The sequence below is a fragment of the Cibotium barometz genome, chromosome 4 (assembly GCF_041138505.1).
Source record: "Cibotium barometz isolate CiBa-2024 chromosome 4, ASM4113850v1, whole genome shotgun sequence".
In the NCBI taxonomy this organism is placed as follows: Eukaryota; Viridiplantae; Streptophyta; class Polypodiopsida; order Cyatheales; family Cibotiaceae; genus Cibotium; species Cibotium barometz.
Window position 1 is genome coordinate 33,463,147 of NC_141049.1, and position 18,061 is coordinate 33,481,207.

General features: G+C 41.2%; 1 protein-coding gene across 3 annotated transcripts in view; it reads right to left on the bottom strand.

Annotated features, from left to right (window-relative positions):
* LOC147639172 (protein TOPLESS-RELATED PROTEIN 2-like) overlaps positions 1-11,163 on the bottom strand; it is a 48,083-nt gene extending 36,920 nt beyond the window's left edge. For 2 of the 3 annotated variants that reach the window (XM_086788062.1, XM_086788054.1), the window contains exons 1-14: positions 10,776-11,163; positions 10,500-10,679; positions 9,260-9,373; positions 8,993-9,151; positions 8,710-8,884; positions 8,489-8,618; positions 8,271-8,392; positions 8,021-8,168; positions 7,812-7,921; positions 7,649-7,718; positions 7,484-7,557; positions 7,202-7,297; positions 7,029-7,124; positions 6,787-6,914 (exon numbers count right to left, since the gene is read on the bottom strand). In XM_086788062.1, the coding sequence (XP_086644188.1) occupies positions 6,787-6,914; positions 7,029-7,124; positions 7,202-7,297; positions 7,484-7,557; positions 7,649-7,718; positions 7,812-7,921; positions 8,021-8,168; positions 8,271-8,392; positions 8,489-8,618; positions 8,710-8,884; positions 8,993-9,151; positions 9,260-9,373; positions 10,500-10,679; positions 10,776-10,855 (1,682 nt within the window). In that variant the 5' untranslated portion in view covers positions 10,856-11,163. The remainder of the gene's footprint in view (positions 1-6,786; positions 6,915-7,028; positions 7,125-7,201; positions 7,298-7,483; positions 7,558-7,648; positions 7,719-7,811; positions 7,922-8,020; positions 8,169-8,270; positions 8,393-8,488; positions 8,619-8,709; positions 8,885-8,992; positions 9,152-9,259; positions 9,374-10,499; positions 10,680-10,775) is intronic. The other variant, XM_086788060.1, reaches the window with a different exon arrangement.
* Between the last annotated feature and the right edge of the window lie 6,898 nt (positions 11,164-18,061).

An 18,061-nucleotide genomic window follows, 5' to 3' on the forward strand; every position in this document is an offset into this window, starting at 1 on the left:
TATCTTGAAAAAGCGCCCACCTACGCGCCACCATATGCAAGCGGACATCCAGTAAAGCAGCCCCACCCATTCTTTTGGGCGTCGTAATGTGATTCCAAGCTATCCATGTTTGACCCATAATATTTCCTTGCCTCTTCCATAGCATAAACCGAATGGAAGCAACCAAACGGAGAAGAGATTTGGGCGTCCAAGGTAGCAAAGGCAAAAAATAGGAAATCATGCTAAGCATAATAACCTGAGCTACCTTAACCCTCACGTGCATAGGCCACCCTTGAGCTTTCCAATACACAAATTTATCCGAGATCCGAGCAGAAATCCAAGCAAGAAGCGCTTGGGGGTCCACATCCACACCCATCGGATACCCAAGATGACGAACAATGTCTCCTGTATGCACCACACAGCCTTGCCACCCTAATGCCTCAAGATCAAATTCCGTGTATACAATGAGGGCTGATTTTGTTGAATTTATTTTCAGCCCAGAAGCCAATGCAAAGTTATTCCAAGCTTCCATTGCTCGATCTATATTGGCTTTTTCGGCCCTGAGAAACATAAAAGTGTCATCCGCAAGGGCTTGAGCAACCAATTGCTTGCCATGAGGGAGATGCAAACCAACCACTTCACCATGCGATGCCATAGCATCAAGGCGAGATAACATAGGATGAGTGGCAATGGCAAAGAAAAGAGGGCTAAGAGGACAGTCCTGCCGGAGAGAACGGGTGAGAGAAATACCATCCGAAAGTCCTCCATTGAGCATAATCCGCGTGATAGAGCCAGAGCCAAGTAAATGCACCAAATTAGCCATTTTGGGACCAAAGCCCATGGCTGTCATTAACTGAGAAAGGAAAGACCAGCTAACATGATCAAAAGCTTTTTCAAGATCCAGCTGCACCATCACAATCTCTTGCTTCTTTGCCTTGGCATAATCCACTCCAATTTGAACATTAAGAATATTATGCAAAATATTCCTACCATGCACATTCCTTCTCATCCAAACCCCGTCAGCAACATTGGCGGTGTGCTCTCAGAGTTCTCTGGTACTTGTGTGGCACTCTGGACTTTGGCATCTTCTATGGCCAAGGATGCACTCTTCTTGGATGGTTTGATTCAGATTGGGCTAGAGATCCAGATACTCAGCGTTCGACCACCGGTTGTGTTTTTTCACTTGGGTTTGGAGCCATTTCATGGTGCAGTAAAAAGCAGCCTACTGTGGCGCTTTCCTCTAGAGAGACGGAGCATCGTGCAGTTTGTTATGCTGCATGTGAGGCGATTTGGTTGCGGATATTATTGGAGGAGCTTGGTTGTCCTTCTATCGGATCTACTCCTCTTTGATGTGACAATCAAAGTTGCATCGCCAAGAACCCTGTGTTTCATGCTTGTACGAAACACATTGAGATACAGTATCACTATGTTCGTGAACGGGTTCTTGCTGGAGATTTGCATTTGGAGTATTGTCCTTCAACGGAGAATGCAGCAGATTTGTTCACCAAGCCGGTTTCTCAAGCTTCCTTGGCTCCTCATCTTCAGCTTCTCAGAGTATGTTCAACATCTGGTGCTGAGAGGGGGTGTTAGCACATTCATCCCCAGTTTCTGCCCATATTTGGTGTCCCTTTTGGTCCCTTTTCATGGCCCTTGATTGTGGACTGGCCACCCCTTTTTTGTATATTTTTCTAGGATTTTTCCCATGCTGGATGCACTTTTCCCAGTCGGCCAGCTTCACTTTACCCAATTGGCCAGTTCATCTTGTCCAATCGGCCAGCACCTCTTACCTATAAATAGGTGGACTGGCCTCTCATTTTTTCATCTAGTCTAGTCTTCTTTTGCTCTCTCACTTATGAGACACTTTCTGTCTCTTGTTTGGGATTGTATCATTTTAGTATATTCAGCATAGTTGCTCCATATCTCTCTCTCTCTCTCTCTTGCACTCTCTGCTCAGCAACTCTAGTGCTTATTTGCTTCCGTTCTGTGCACTCATTCATTGAGAACATCAAAGGCCAACTGGTTATAGATTTCTGTCTAGCCGTCTCTCCGTGGATGGAATGCACTAGACAACTGTAACTTGGTTCCAAACTTTTTGAATAATGCCCTCCAAAAATGCGAGGTAAACTTGGAATCTTTGTCTGAGGTGATGGTGCTATGCAAACCACAAATAGGATACCAATGTTTGAGAAAAAGACGAGCTACATCTTCAACTGTGGCTGTATCCAAGAGATGTCCCAATCCAAGATCTCTTGAACCTTTGAGGGGTCCAATCGAATCCCATCAAAACCGATGATATAGCCCAAGTATTGAACCTCTGTAGTAACGCTGAACTTTTTGGTGTTTATGTAGAGCCCATTAGCTCGCAAAAGTTACAAGACTTTCTCCACATCTTGCTCATGCTACTCCGTTGTTGGCTGAGAAGACAAGTATGTCAACAAGAAATATGAAAACAAACTTACCAATGAGAACTACTAAAATCCTAGACATCATTTTATTGAGGGTTGCAGGTGCATTGGTAAGCCCAAAAGGCATGACTACGAACTCGTGACCACGCTCTGTCTGGAAAGCTATTTTTGGAATGTCAGCTTCAAAAATGCGGACCTAATGGTAACCACTCTTAAGGTCAATCTTAGTGAAAAAATTTGCACCATCTAAGCGCTCCAAATTGTACTCAATCCTTGGCATAGGAAACTTATTCTTAATGGTGAGTTTATTTAATGCCCTGTAGTCTACACAAAGGCGTACAGACTTGTCCTTCTTTTGGACAAACAAGATGGGTGCAATAAATGGTGAGGAAGAAGTTAGAACGAATCCGGCTCAGAGGAGCTCAAATAACTGCTTTTCTAGCTCGCTCTCTAAAGTCTTGGAAAGACGATAGAGGAACCTGCTAGGAGGTTCTGATCCACGGACCAAATCGATATGATGGTCCTCAGTACGGGATGGGAGGAGACTGGGCGGGACATCGTCCCTAAGCATGATGTCTTGATGTCTAGACAAGAGGTCTGCTAACTGTGGGACTAGGGATGAAGATGAGATAGCTCCTACCGATGAGATACACGCTATCTAAGCATGAACATAAAGCAGTGCTCCTTCCGCTCCCTTGCGGATAGCTCGTTGGGCCTGGAGATGAGAAATCAATGGAATGCCAAGAATGCTTCTATCCCCACGAATCATGACAGGCTCAGGAAAACCTTTACAGCAAATAGTAAAAGTGTCCTACCCCCAATCGGGAATAGGCTCACATTGACGAAACCACTGGATTCCTAAGATCATGTCACACCCCAGAAGAGACGAGACAATGAAATCTCATTGGAATGAGACCTTTTAAACTACAAAGGCAAACTGTTGTGTCTTCTAAGATATGTGGGTGTGGAGACCAAGTGTAAACCCATCCACATCCAAATGATATGGCACTAAATGTGCATCTCATTTTGTTAGCCAATTGGGGAGAGATAGCGTCCTCAAAACTACCCATGTCAAATAGGACTACAAACTGTCGGCCCTTGGCAGAGCCAAAAGCTCAAATGAGGCTTTTGAACTTTTCTCTTCACAGCATCGCTCTCACCCTCCTGCTTAGCATCAAATACTACCGATGGCATAGGATGCATACAAGGTAAAAGCTGAACTGCATTTGTGGTAGTAGGGCAACTGTGGAAGGAGGAGGCTTTGGAGGCTTGCCATTTTTGGTAATCCTTCTTGCCATGCCCAATGGTATGACAAAAAAAACAACTGTTTTCTGACTGGTATTTCCTCTGGCAACCTCCACTGATGCCTGCTATAGCCTTTTCCTCAATGGTTTTCTTAGGCTTAAAGTCCTTATCCTTCTTATCCCCTGAACTAGAGCTATTACTGCCGTTCTTCTTAGCATCTTTAGAAGATGCATTACCTTTCCTTGGCTGTGCAGTAGATTACTGTTGCTGGGGTTTGGTACTAGACTGCGATGACTGCTTAGACTTGCCTCCGTTCATCTTCATTTCTTCATTTTGAGCCAAAGTCAAAGCCCAATTATATGTGCTAGGTTCAAAGTTACAAACTGTGAACCAGATATTAGGATCTAATCCACGAATGAATTGATCCATCTTGGCCTACTTAGATAACCCTAACTGTTGTGCTAAAGTTATAACCTTGCCAGAAAACTGAAGCACGGGTGACCCGTTCTGTCTGAGAACTCATCTGCCAGGTTGCTCAAATACTAGGAAGAGAGAAATCTGGCCTTTAAGTCATAGACAAAAGTATCCCAGCTAAAAGTTGTGACACCTGTGGTCTGGTCTGTATGAAGACTAGACCAATGCTGCAACCAAGTAACTGCCTCACCTGTAAGGTGGGGAGCCGCTACGTGGACTCTATCTTGAGAATCTGTGATCCTAGCTAAAGGAAAATGAGCATTAAATTGATGAATAAATTTATTAACTGCTAAATGATCACACTTACCATCATACCTACTAAATTTTTGTTGAGTTCGGATAACAGTAGTCGATGTCGCGGGTTGCTAGCTGGTGGCACCTATGGTTGGGGAGCCTAAAGAGAGGTGCTGATATCTCAGATATATGGCCTCCTTTTCCCTTTGGTGTTCGAGTAACATGCGCTCTCAATCAAGCTCTCGTTGGTGCTCTCGAGCAGCGAGCTCAGTCTGACACCAGTCTTCGTCATCCTGTGTTGGGCTTCCTCATAGTCCCATCTATTTGCTTGTTCTTCTCGTCATCTGCCTCACCCTCTCGTCTTTGCTGTTCCATCTGGAAGAAGAGAGTGACGAAATCGGGGATAACTAGAGGTGTGGGTTTTGCTGCTGTTGCCTCCAAGAGTTGGAGACACTCCATAAGAAGTTAGTTCTAAGCTCGAAGTAGAGCTATGGTATCTGTAGTAGGTGGAAGAGCAAGGTCTCCTTCAAGGGAGACGTCTTCCTACTAATGTGTACTCTTGATGCTGAAGTCGATCGTTGTTCCGGAACACAATCTGACCATTCAAGGATGCCCTCACGCTAGGATGCGCTGTGTGTGGGCAAGTTGAATCTGATACCAATGTAACAGGCAGCGGAAGTATTCGTAATTAAGAATCTTGTCGCACAAGTCTCCGCCTTCTGTATCCTGAGTTTCGTGAGTTTAGCCATCCACTTTTATGACTTCAAACTTTAAGAGATTGAGAGAGAGAGAGAGAGAGAGAGAGAGAGAGAGAGAATGTACATCAAATTGGGTCCCGAATTACCCACTGAAGGGCCCCCTATTCCGTTACCAAAATAGTATTTGCTTTTATTACTTTGAAGAGAATACTTTGGAATGACGATAAGCCAAATGCAAGATAGGACCAAGAGTCGGGCCGAACTATACACACGACTGTAGAAGCACCAATAATGACCGATCTCGAGCCTCTGCACTCTTCCCAATGGAATGTAAGAAGGCTATAAACCTGAGGCTGAGTTATGGACTGTTTGGGACTGTTCTAGGCTATGTATGAATGCTGAAAATGAATGAATGCATGCGGGTTACCTTCACCGAAGTGCTATAGCAAAATGATGACGATACGAATGCTGAAAACTGGTTGCAAGTAGAAAAAGCAAGGTTCCCTGATGCTGAATGCTATGGACTGCTGCGTTTTCTTGTCGGAGGCTGAATGCTCTTGCGTTGATGCTCCTGGGTGCTGTACAATGCAACGCTTGCTGAAAACGCTGAATGCTGATGAGATCTATGGGCTGAATGCTGAAACGCTGAAGGCCAACTGGATCCCTAAAGCTACACAACTAGATATGATGGTAAATACTAAAAAATATGAAAAATTTACAAGATAAAGATCTGATGCTTCTGCAATGGTCTAGATGACCTACATGCATATGGGATGAATGTTATGCAAAAATGCACACATGTCTTGATGCAAACTCCAAGGCTTCTATGACATCTATATGCATGAATGACTCTCTCCAAGTGGGTTAAGGGACTTTAGCTGACTGACTGACTCACCATGGCTGAGGAATGACCTACATAGCTCGTGCCTAACATACCCTGGACTGAGGATTACAATGGGGTCACGGCGTACGACAAATATCAATCCTGAAGGGTTCTAATACTGTACAATGTTGCACTAATGATGATGAGCCATCTTGTCACCATGCACTACAGTGCAAAGTGCATGTAACACCCTAGACCTAGATCGTGCCTGGCAACGTGTCCCTCAACAAGGGCTCACAAAATGCACAGTGCCCATCCCAAAAAGAGTCTGAAGTGTACTAATTAACCAGAATGGTCATGTGGCACCCTAGTACAACAGTTGTGCATGTAACATCATCATCTTCTATCCCTATCTCTCTCACCTCTCAGCTCACTTCCATTATTCGTGAATCTTCCCATGCCAGCTTCCCACGCATTGCACACACTCCACCACTCCATCCCAAAATAGCCGATATGATGATAAATGCAAAGCTACACACCTCCACCTTTTATAGGAGCGGGCATTGGGACAGATCTCTGCAAAAGTCCCCCATGCAGAAAATATGTGGAACATATGATGCTTCAAGAGTTCAAAAAGGGAGATTATATGTGCGTGAGGCTGCAGAAAATACAGGTAGTGCTCCAATACCAAGCTTGCTTGTAAGTACTATGGGCATGAAGGATCACTTAAAGAACCATGAATTTACCTTATGTGTTGAACACTGGGCTTGCATTATACCTTCTATACTTAATTTTGGCGATAAAACTTAGCATATTTTTTTGCACACCAATTAACTACCCTGCCCTTCACAATGCCATCAAATACATGGTCAAGAGGCATAACCCATTCATGTTCTAGAGCACAAGCAGCCGTTTTCCCCAAGCATACCTGGTTCCATCAGCGCTGTAAGCCATTGTGGTGCACCATTGCCCAGGTGCATCATAGTCTACCCTTGATCCCAAAAGGTCATACAGCCAGGCCTTTATCTTACCATCGATTGCAGTTGAAAATATGAACTGTGAGCCACACATAATACAAACAGGTCAACAACGAGGTAGATACTGACCAGTGCACTTGCATTATACAACTCCAAAGCCTGCAAAGACTCCTTAGGCAGGAAGAGGGTTCACCTGAATGTTCTCTTTATGGTGAGGGCACACTGAATATACCGGAGCCTCATGACCTTCGAAAGTGTATTGTTTGCGGCCACTAACTGCATCCCACACCTGTACAACCCAAAAGTTGATGTCATGATCCTAAGGTGAACCAGGATGAGTATCAAGAAGGCAGGTCCATTAATAACCTTAATAGTTTTGTCATCTCCACATGTGATGATGCATAGTTGTTTATTGGGATGGGAAAATGCCAGGTCATTCACACCGCCGCCATGTGCATCGATCTGCAACCAAGAACTTGACTTTTGTCAGGCCACAAAGTCACCAGCTCAATACGCAAACACCAAAAGCAGTTTGCATTGACCACGGTACAAGTTACAAAGCAGCACATAGACAGGTTTGCTTGAGTAAGCGGTTGACGTCAGCACTTGAAGAATGTCATCTACACACATACACCCCAAAATCTGTACCTCAAGATGTTGTCGGAGATCATCGCCACCCGCATATGAATGTATATGGACAATATGCTTTGAAAATGCAACCCCTGCATGGTTCAACAGCCTCATTTCAATGAACGAGGATATTTTTCAGTGCTCAAAACAGCACATTCTGTAGACGAAGACAGCTTTTCTTACCTAGTAGAGTTCCATCTGGACTCCAAACACATCGGTTTACAGAAACAGCAGGGTCTTTGACAAGTGCAGCCTGTAATGGTAACAAGAGTGTGGTACTCCATGATAAAGAAACTTATGCTATGACTCAATAAGCTTAAAAAAATCTTGGAGATAGCAAGTCCACCTGCATGGGCATTGAGCATACACTGAAGTTCCAAACTTTGAAGATCCTGTGAGCTACGCGGTCCTTTGTGCCAACATCCCAAATAGCAATATCACCCACATTTGTACCAACTGCGATAAGAACATAAACTCATTGAAATCATGTCCTGATCTCGCTTTTGTCTGAAATCCTAGCCACAAAACAGTTTGAAGTCCAAGGTAGAATCATACCAAGCAGTATTGTCTGCTGCACTGGATGAAAATCCATGCTCATCACACAAGATCCTTGGTTCAAAGCTCTAGCAACCGTTTTTGGCAAGTCCTCGCGAGAGTACATACTAGATGGTTGACTTGGAACAGATCCAACAGGGAAGCTTACCTGCCAAAGGAAGTAGTAAGTCTGGAAAATCCTACTGCAATCTGTGGTAAGCGTGCCTTACCAATGAGACAACCTCAGGGGGAAACAAGAAAAGGAAAAGACCTCATCCACAGCTTGCCCACCAGAGCGCCCTCTCTTCATCATAAGCTCCGAATCTGCAGATTGGTAGTCAACAGCAGGATTATTTGCTGGAGGAGTCCTAGGCCGTTTTAGAAGACCAGCAGCTGCAGATAGTAAGTTAACCCCCCCATGTCATATTAAGCCAGACCATACAGCTGACCCTCAACCAACCCCGACTACTTTGGACCATTCACTTTTACCTCCTGTGTTGGAAGGGGCTGCAAGGGCACCTGGTCCAGCGGCAACACCTGTATGAGGGGCGGATGGGTTAGGATTTGCCATCCAGCCGGCTAATGTACTTGCAGTTGGAGCAGCTGCAGGGGGGAAAGGCTGCACAGGATGCAGCACCCATCAGATTTTTAAAAAATAGGACTGTCACCAATTGTACCCATTGTTGGAGCTCTTACAGATCACCACTTACTCCGTGTGCCAGGGAAGGAAAAGCACCGCCTTTCGGCAAAGCTCCAACAAGGAGATTATTAGCTGGGGACGGTGCACGGGCACCATTTTGAGGGCCACAGGTGTGATCTGCAAATAGAGTTTTGATGTCCGGATTAGATCGAGGAGTCTTGCAAAGCTGATGTTGCCAGTTCAAGCTGCATCATCAAAAGTTATCAGCATTCAAACCAAAGCTCTACCAACATCGATAATCCAACTATTAGTGCTGTGCTACCAAAACCGATTAGGGGAAAAAAAAGGATCACCTTTGATTTATTAGGGTCCTCAAGCGCGAAGCCTTTAAAACAGGGAATGCTAGTTTGTCACAAAACAAAGGACTGGCTTCAATAAGCTTTTTGAGCTCTAATAGCATTATACTCCTTGCCGATTTGGTATCCCCATACTTTGATAGCTGCTCATTCTCCCTGCATAATTGTCCAAGATTTTGAAAGGTCATATTAGCAAGGAAATCTATTGTAAAGTGCATGGATATACACCAGCCAAGCTCACAAAGGCTTTTTGACAACCCATACCTGAAATTATCCAAGGTTAGAAGCTGTGTTATCTCCTTGAACAGTTCCTCATTGAAAGAAGAAAACACCTTGAGGTCTTTCACAAGGATGTCAATCGCCTTGGCACGATCTTGCCTGCAAGAGCCACAGAGAAATGGGAACAGAAGGAAAAATAAAAGCATTTAGAATTATCTGAAACCAGAGGATTCATTGCACCATAACGAACTTGCTTTTCTTCTCTCGTCGAACATGTTGAAATATCTTCGTTTGAACCTAAATAGTAAGAATCACGTGTTCTTTTCTTCCCATTTTTTTCAACAGATAAAGATCTTTTGGATTGAAGAAAGTAGTAGGAGAAGTCACAAGATTTTTCTGCTTGTTCTTTTCTTACTCCACCACCCCCATTTATCATTTTGGTTAATATAGAACTTCTTTCGATCGAGCTTCTATCACTCAAGCAATGCATAGAAATTGGTATTGTTAGTAACATTAGGACTTCCAAGGTGATGCTACTACCCCTCTTTACTGAATAATGCAGATTACGTAGAAAGAGTGAACTTAGAATTCATAAGTCAAATAATCTGATAAAAGGTTCATAACTGGAGAATGGACCAATTAGAAATTCTTTGAGATGTTGGTTCTTTAATGATTTGAAGAAGTAGTCTAATCTACTGATTTCTACTAACCCCAGAGCTCTAGATAGAGAATATGGACTTCCTACTCTCTTTTTTCCACCCTTTCTACCTTATTTTCTTTTTTCATCTTATTCATATGTGATAAATACTATCTATTTCTCACATTTATTATATATTACATGAGCATTGCAATGCAAAGGTGCATAAGCATAACATGCTAAATTAAGCAACCTAAACAAGGGTACATGGGCACAGCACTCAAAGGAAAGCTACATAGGTGTAGCATTCGTAGGAGAGCTACATGAGCATAGCGTCTATAGGGCCTATTATTCCGAGCAGAGCCACGTATCTTTTGCTTTCAAAGCAAAACTACATGGGCATAGCATGCAAGGCAAAACAATATGCCCACAGCATAAAAAGTGAATCTGCACATCTATGAAGATTAGCATCCAAAGGAACACTACATGAGCAAGGCAACTACATGGCTATGAAATCCAAAGGAACACTAAATGGCCATAGCATCCAAAGGAAAGCTACGTGATTACATGGCCAAAGCAAAGCTGAATGGCCATAACATCCAAAGCAAAGCTGCATAGTTGCATAGCATAGAATTCATTAAAACTCACTTATCCAAAGCTTCCAGGTATTTCTGCTTCCGGATCTCAAAGAAAATCTTCATGGAGTAGCGATTGTCGTCCACTTTGGTAAACCCGGATAAGTACTTCTCAACCTCCTCCCATTCCCCGCCCTGGACCAGATCTTCAAAATACTTCATGTTGAAGAAGAAGCCAGACTCCTGCTCAAGCCTGGCCATGGCGGAAAAAAAGAACTCAATCAGAGACCTGCTATGGAGAACAAAGCGCGGCAAAAAACTGTAATGAAAATAGAGGGAAATGGCTTACTTGTGCACTGTCTCCTTGAACTTCTCCTCATCCAGGAACTGCAGGATGAGGAAGACAAGCTCTCGGCTGAGAGAAGACATGGCGAAAAGGGGGCTGCTTGTAACCTCAGAAGGAAAGGAAACGCGGTCAGTGGAGGGATGGAAAGATGTTGCGATTCATGCTGCTAAGCTTACAGTCTTGCGAAGGTGTAGCTATGGCGGATTACGGTTAGGGCTTGGATGGGGTTTGCAGAAACCGTGGAGCAGGGGCTAGAAATGGATCACAAATTCGGGTGATGAAAGGAGACGACGATCGGACGACTACTGCGAGAATACGGTGCGTTTACTTCTCGGGCGTCCAGTCCAACCTCTGATAGGTACGGTAACTTATGAAAATCTCGCGACGTATCAGCGTGATACGTCACACCGCGTTTTTCAACCTCCACGCGTAGCGCCAGCTGGATAAGTACGCTGACCTTTCAAGTGGTACCCACATCCCACTTATGGCAACGGACATTCCTCTTTGATTGATTTGAAACATATTACACTCTCTTCGTTTTTCACAAAACCCTAAATTTGAAGAAAATACTTTTTTAGAATTTTACACTATTATACTCAGCCGATATAGCCATTTTGAATTTCCAATTGGCCATAGGTTAAGCTAAGGCACACCTTTCCCGAACACTGCTTGCAAGTTGTGGCCTATAGATTGCCCAGGCTTGCCCATCTTCTTAGCCTTTCACACACTTGTTTGGAGGTGGAGTCCATGCCATGCTCACCTTGTCTATTCTAATCGCGAGGATTATGGCTCGTAACAAACTAGGCAGTTAAAAGCAAGCCAACAACTTGATTTCCCTCATCCTTTTTTTTGGTATACCATCACTTGAACTTCACATTTAACAAGCTCCTCCCATTAATTAGGCCATGAAACTTATAGAAGCATGGGGTCGAGACAAAATCCCAACAGTAGAGCTCTAGGCTACCATCCATGAGACACAAGTTCAACCCTTCCCCTCTACAGGCCAGCGAAGGGTGGGTATAGGTGATTAAAATCATGGCAATATATATTTTATATATACTTGTAGATGCATTAAATGCACGATTAGGTTTTGGCTTGACCAAGTTATCTATCAAGTTCATGGCCTAGTTAATTGGGGCATGGAAAGGTACTTTAAAAATAGCATTGCATACCTTTTATTATGTTGCGAGTCCCACCTATAAGAAGCATGAAAGAGGAAGGCTAGTAAATGTGTGTATTTTCTCATAATCTATGTATGTCAAGCCTCACAAAAAAAAGGTTATACAATGAGCATCATGTTCTCGAGTTTTAAACGAAAGTTATCAGTTGGTATTCTACTCAAGAAGCCTCCTGTTGTTTACCAATAGGTTCTAGCCAAATGGTAAAGCTCTTGACCCTTGAAGTTGGGGTATAGGTTTTTGGTAGCAATCTCGCAAGAAAAATAAAAAATAAACCTCTTGTCCACACAGGGATTAAAATGGGACACTTTTGCCATATGACCCTCCAATTCACCTTCTTATTTGAATTTGAAGTCCCAACATTATTAAATGATGCATATTGGTAGATTGATCTAGTTTTGAAGGGTATGTCGAGCTTTTGGAGAGCAGTTTTCAAGAAACATAGTTGGTCTTGAGACCCTCTAACCAATTTGGAAGCTTGGTATGCGATTTTTTGGGTTTGGCTACCATGGTGATCAAAGGGGTATCCAGAATCTTGGCTACTTGTTTGGCCACCATGTAAGCCAAATATGCAACGTTGTATTGCACTACATGGGAATTACTTAAAGAGAGAATTGGAAATCACATTACCATGGTGATCAAAGGGGTATCCAGAATCTTGGCTACTTGTTTGGCCACCATGTAAGCCAAATATGCAACGTTGTATTGCACTACATGGGAATTACTTAAAGAGAGAATTGGAAATCACATTACCAAAAAGTCAAAAAATGCAATAACTTAATAGGTTATGCAAAATTCCCACATCCAAATATCACTTGGAGTATTTTGAGTAGTTGTTAAGAGGAGCCGTGCAAAAATAACATCGTAGGGCCAGTGGTGGCATTTTTTTAATAGCATGAGAATAGCTCCATTATGGTGTGCGCTAGCCTTAGAACTTTGGAGGGTAACTTTTAATGCACACAAATGGAGGGTATCTTTTAATGCACACTTGGGAACACAAATGAAGCAAGAACACAAGTAAATTTGATACTTTAATATGGACATGAGAGTTGTAAAATTTTTAAAGGGAAAGTGTAGGTAGCTTAGCCACCATGTTCGTACCTAAGAAGGTTGGTAACTTTAGACTCTAGATACATATAGGTTTTTTCAAAGTTTGGTTTTGCACTAGAGTCTACAAGTCCAATGAAGGTAGGGCACCATTACATAGATTGCAATAAGCTTTTTTAAAAAATGGGGCTTGCACACACACACACATAATGATGATGATGATGATAATGATGATGACATGAAGGAGAGAAAATAGAGGAGGAGAAAAAGGGAATCCTTTAAATGAATATTTTTTAACTTTTCCTAATGTTCTAAGCTAGAATTCCAATACATCAAAACTAGTCATGTTCTTGCTCCCATATCAATGATGGCATCTCAATAGACTATTAGACACTTAGACCTTTCTTTTACGAAGGTAGCCCCAAAAACTTGCTAGCCCTAATTTCACCAACCCATGAAATGCACAATCTAAGGGCTCTAATGTGATTATCCCTTGGGAGCAGGATTCCCTAAACCACGCACATAATTTTCTACTGAATCTTGAGGGTTAGTTCAAGAGACGTGCATGTGTAGTGGAGTGCAAAATGTGTCTGTGCATGTGCACATGCACACGCATGCAACTTTTCCTACAACAAATAGTGTTAAACATATGTAATAGCAAACTTGGGTTCAATTCTTGCAAATGTATGCAACTTTTCCTACAACAAATTGTCAATGGAAGGCTTGGACACGTTGGATGCATTTTTTTCCTATTTGCATGCATGGGGTGTACTTTGGTGGGCCACTTTTATGTATGGCCTCACCCTTTATGAACATAGTGTGAGCCGCAAATGCATACATAATGAATCACAATTTTCATCAATCATACAATCTCCTTTATTAAATGTATTCCCTCCATTCTATGATGGTTCATTGACATTAAAAATTTCAAAACCTTGAAAATGTGGGATGTGTGAGATTTGTTGTTCATATGGTTCCAAATTCTTAAAGTGTGGCTTGTCAATATGAAGTAATTAGTGCACCACTAGGGTGGTGTGTGGAAAGGGCCTCTAAGATTGTGATTGATGGTGGTGGAGAATACTACACCTACTTTTTTCGGAAATAAGATTCCAAACTTTTTGTTTTTTCAACACTCAAAAGGATATGATGCTGATCTTTGATGATGTAAGGTGTTGCACTGAACATTCCACACAATTCAAAACATTTCATCACGAATAATTCCCTTCTCCAAGTCAAGTCTCTCCATGAATAAAGTATGTACTCATCTTGAAGTAGAAGAAAATCCCACCCGTCACCTTATGAAGAACCATTCTCAACCCTCCATAGATTTGTGGGTGACATCCACACAACCTATCACTTCCTTTGGCTCATGTCCACACGTCTCTCTCAATATAAACAACGATGAAAGCTGGTGATGTAGATGGAAAACACTATGGGGAGTGCATCTGAAAATCCCCCCACTCCTTGAGAAAAAAAAGTGTCTTCACATCTTCTCATAGCATCATGCTACTCATAAAACTACGAATGACCTCCTTAGTGGATAATGACAACATGTTATCCATTGAAATTAACTCTAAATTAAATGCTCTTAGTAGCAACTTCAATAAGTCTCATTTTTTAAAAAACCATAGTGATGCCCACTAACTTTTACTACTAGATAGGACCAACAAATGAAAGTTTGCTTTTTCCATTCAACTCAATCTTTTTGCATTCATGCATTGCTTGCTTTTCCTCTTGAGCCACTACAAAAAACTATTTGGGCTCATTCTTGGAAGCCCAAACTCCAACATCTTTATGCTCTCTATCGCATGCAAACAAAAAGATGGGGTAGCCTATGTACATCGAAACATCAAATGAATTTACAATCAATCATTCAAGTTCCTTTGCCCACTACCCTAGATTACATGAATTTAGGTCTATAAGTTCCATGGACCTTTTTTTTTGGAAATGTAAGGCCACAATTTTTACACTATGCTATAGTTAAAACAACAAAGCATGCACACACATTACATATCATCATTTTTCATCAAGATGCTTAGATTCAAAAGCATGCCTTTATTGTCGTATAATGATCATTACTCATTACCCTCTCCCTATAACCTCTACTCATATTAAAAAGCATGTCTATATTGTCATATAGTGATCATTACTCATCACCCTCTCCTTACAACCTCTAATCTTTAATTTAAGCATGATTTTTTTGTAAGGCTATAATATGTTAAAAATATATTTCATCACAACATTCTATTCCAATGTTAAACTACACATTTTTTATCAAGTAAATGAATTTTGTAAGAGTTAAATAAGATAAAATCATCTCTCCAAAAGCTTTTTTGTCATAAATTTTTATTTAGTTTGGTTGCCATTTTAAGAAAATTCTCCACTTACCATTGTTTATGTTTCTTTTTTGTTTTAAAAAATGATTAGTATTTTTAAAACTGTACTATTAAGCACTCAACGTCTCAAGTGTTAAGTTACATCAAATGTTAGTGAAAAAGATAAACCTACATAAACTAACTTTATTCATATTGGGCCCACGTGTGGAATTTGTGGAGGCTGGTTTAATGAATATAGGGTTATAAGAGCCCCACACAACTTAAGGTGAATATCTCAAGGTTGTATCAAAGTGCAAACAATAGTATACAAGTGAGACTTATATTTTATTTTAAATACACATTCTTCTTTTCTAGAAAATGAATATTATTTTCATTCTCTCTCTCTCTCTCTCTCTCTCTCTCTCTCTCTCTCTCTCTCTCTCTCTCTCTCTCTCTCTCTCTCTCACACACACACACACACACACACACACACACACACACACACACACACGTAATCCACAATTCTTTCATGTAAAAGGTTCCCATGATCGCCTTCTTGAGAAAATTCATTTATCTTATGCAAAAACTTTTCTAATTGTGCTTGGAACTTAGAAAAAGATCTAAGATTAAATCGTTCATCTGACTATAAAATCTATATTTTCTCTTAATTATTTGAAGTAAAGCAATAAAAATGAGTTGCCAAAGTGGTATTAATGCACAAGATTATTTTTTACGCGAAGCATCACTAGCCATACATGTGGCTATGTGTTAGTGTGTGGACAAAACCTAAGATGGTGCATTGGGATACATGTTCCTTGCTCTACTAGGTGCCACATCAAATGTTATTGAAAAAGATAAACCTGTATAAACTAATTTTATTTATATTGGGCCCATGTGTGGAGATTATTAAGGCTAAAAAGGTGTGTCTATATAAATAGGTAAGTTGGTTTAATGAATATAGGGTTATAAAAGCCCCACACAACTTAAGGTGAGTATCTCAAGGTTATATCGAAGTGCAAACAATACACAAGTGAGACTTATATTTCATTTTGAATACACATTCATATTTTCTAGAAAAACAAATCATTATCTAGAAAATCAACGTTATATTCATTCATTTAGTCGGTCAGTCTCTCTCTCTCTCTCTCTCTCTCTCTCTCTCTCTCTCTCTCTCTCTCTCTCTCTCTCTCTCTCTCTCTCTCTCTCTCTCTCTCTCTCTCTCTCTCTCTCTCTCTCTCTCTCTCTCTCTCTCTCTCTCTCTGCCACCCACAAGTGGGGCAGATTGGCTAGTGCGAGGGTCCTTATATAAAGGCCATGATCCACCCGAGTTCAAGTCCCACTGTTGGTCGTATATGTCCTCATGTTGCATTCTACTATTGTTAATACCTCTCTCTCTCTCTCTCTCTCTCTCTCTCTCTCTCTCTCTCTCTCTCTCTCTGCCTACATAATCCACCATTCTTCAATTAAAAGGTTCCCATGATTTCCTTCTTAAGAAAATTAATTTATCTTATGCAAAAAAATTTCTAATTGTGCTTGGAACTTGAAAAAAGATTTAAGATTAAATCATTAATTTGACTAGAAAATCTTTTTTTAAAGTAAAGCAGTAAAGAGGAGATGCCAAAGTGGTATTAATGCATAAGTTTCTTTTTGAGGCTTAGCATCACTAGCCATGGATGTGGCTATGTGTTAGTGTGCGGACAAGACCTAAGGTGGTGCATTGGGATATATGTTCCTTCCTCTACTAGGTGCCACAGTAGAGTTGGACTAAAGTTTGCCTAAAAAGTGTTTTTGTGAGTTTGTGCCCTTTTTTCAAGGGTTTCATGGCCTTTTGTCAAATAAATTCACCAATGTGGTACAATACTAGTAGGATTTCCAAAAGCCTAATATTCACCTCCACTTGCATACAATACTTGTAAAGCACTTCTGTAGTCCTTACCCAAGCTATTATGTGTGTTGCATCATTGATGGAAGTTTTTCCATTGTGAACCCCTCTCCCAGAGAAGAAGTAAAATTGATGTAGGTAAGTTATTACTAAGGAAGGTATGTTATTGCCAAGGCAAGTAAGTAACTACCTAGGTGACTATGCTACCAATTGAGGTAAAGGTACACGAGAACATTATTTCCCAAGTGGCTGAGTTATCACCAACAATCCATTTTGGGGAATCTCTCTAACTTCTCTATTGCTAGGACTCAAGCCTAATTACCACTCTCCACTCTTGTATCTAGCACATTCACTTGATGGGGCTTCTCTATAGGCTCCATATTACTCTCTCATTACCATAAGAATCTTGTCTCAAGCTTATTACCACTCAAGCATAAGCTTTCAAGGAAGTGGTTACTCATAGACAAGGGGACATCAAGCTTTCAAGGAAGTGGTTACTCATAGACAAGGGGACATAAAGCTTCAATCCCATAGCCACAAAACCAACTTTCCAAGAATAGTCAAATGCTTTGTCTTATTACATAGCTTAAAAGAGTCCATAAACCCATAGCACCCATAATTCACCGAGTGCATGCCACGATAGAAGCAATGAAAACAAGAGAGAAATTGAAGAAAAGCTTTTAGCAGTGTAAGCTTTGATATGTCAAGTCTATTAGAATGTTGATATGTTAAGTCTATTAGAATGTTGTTATTTAAAAAAATAAGAAATTAGAGAAAAACTCTTAGGCTTTCATATGTCAAGTCTATTAGAATGGTGTTATAACACCCTTTTGAGGTTAATACATTTTATACATACTTGCTTGTACA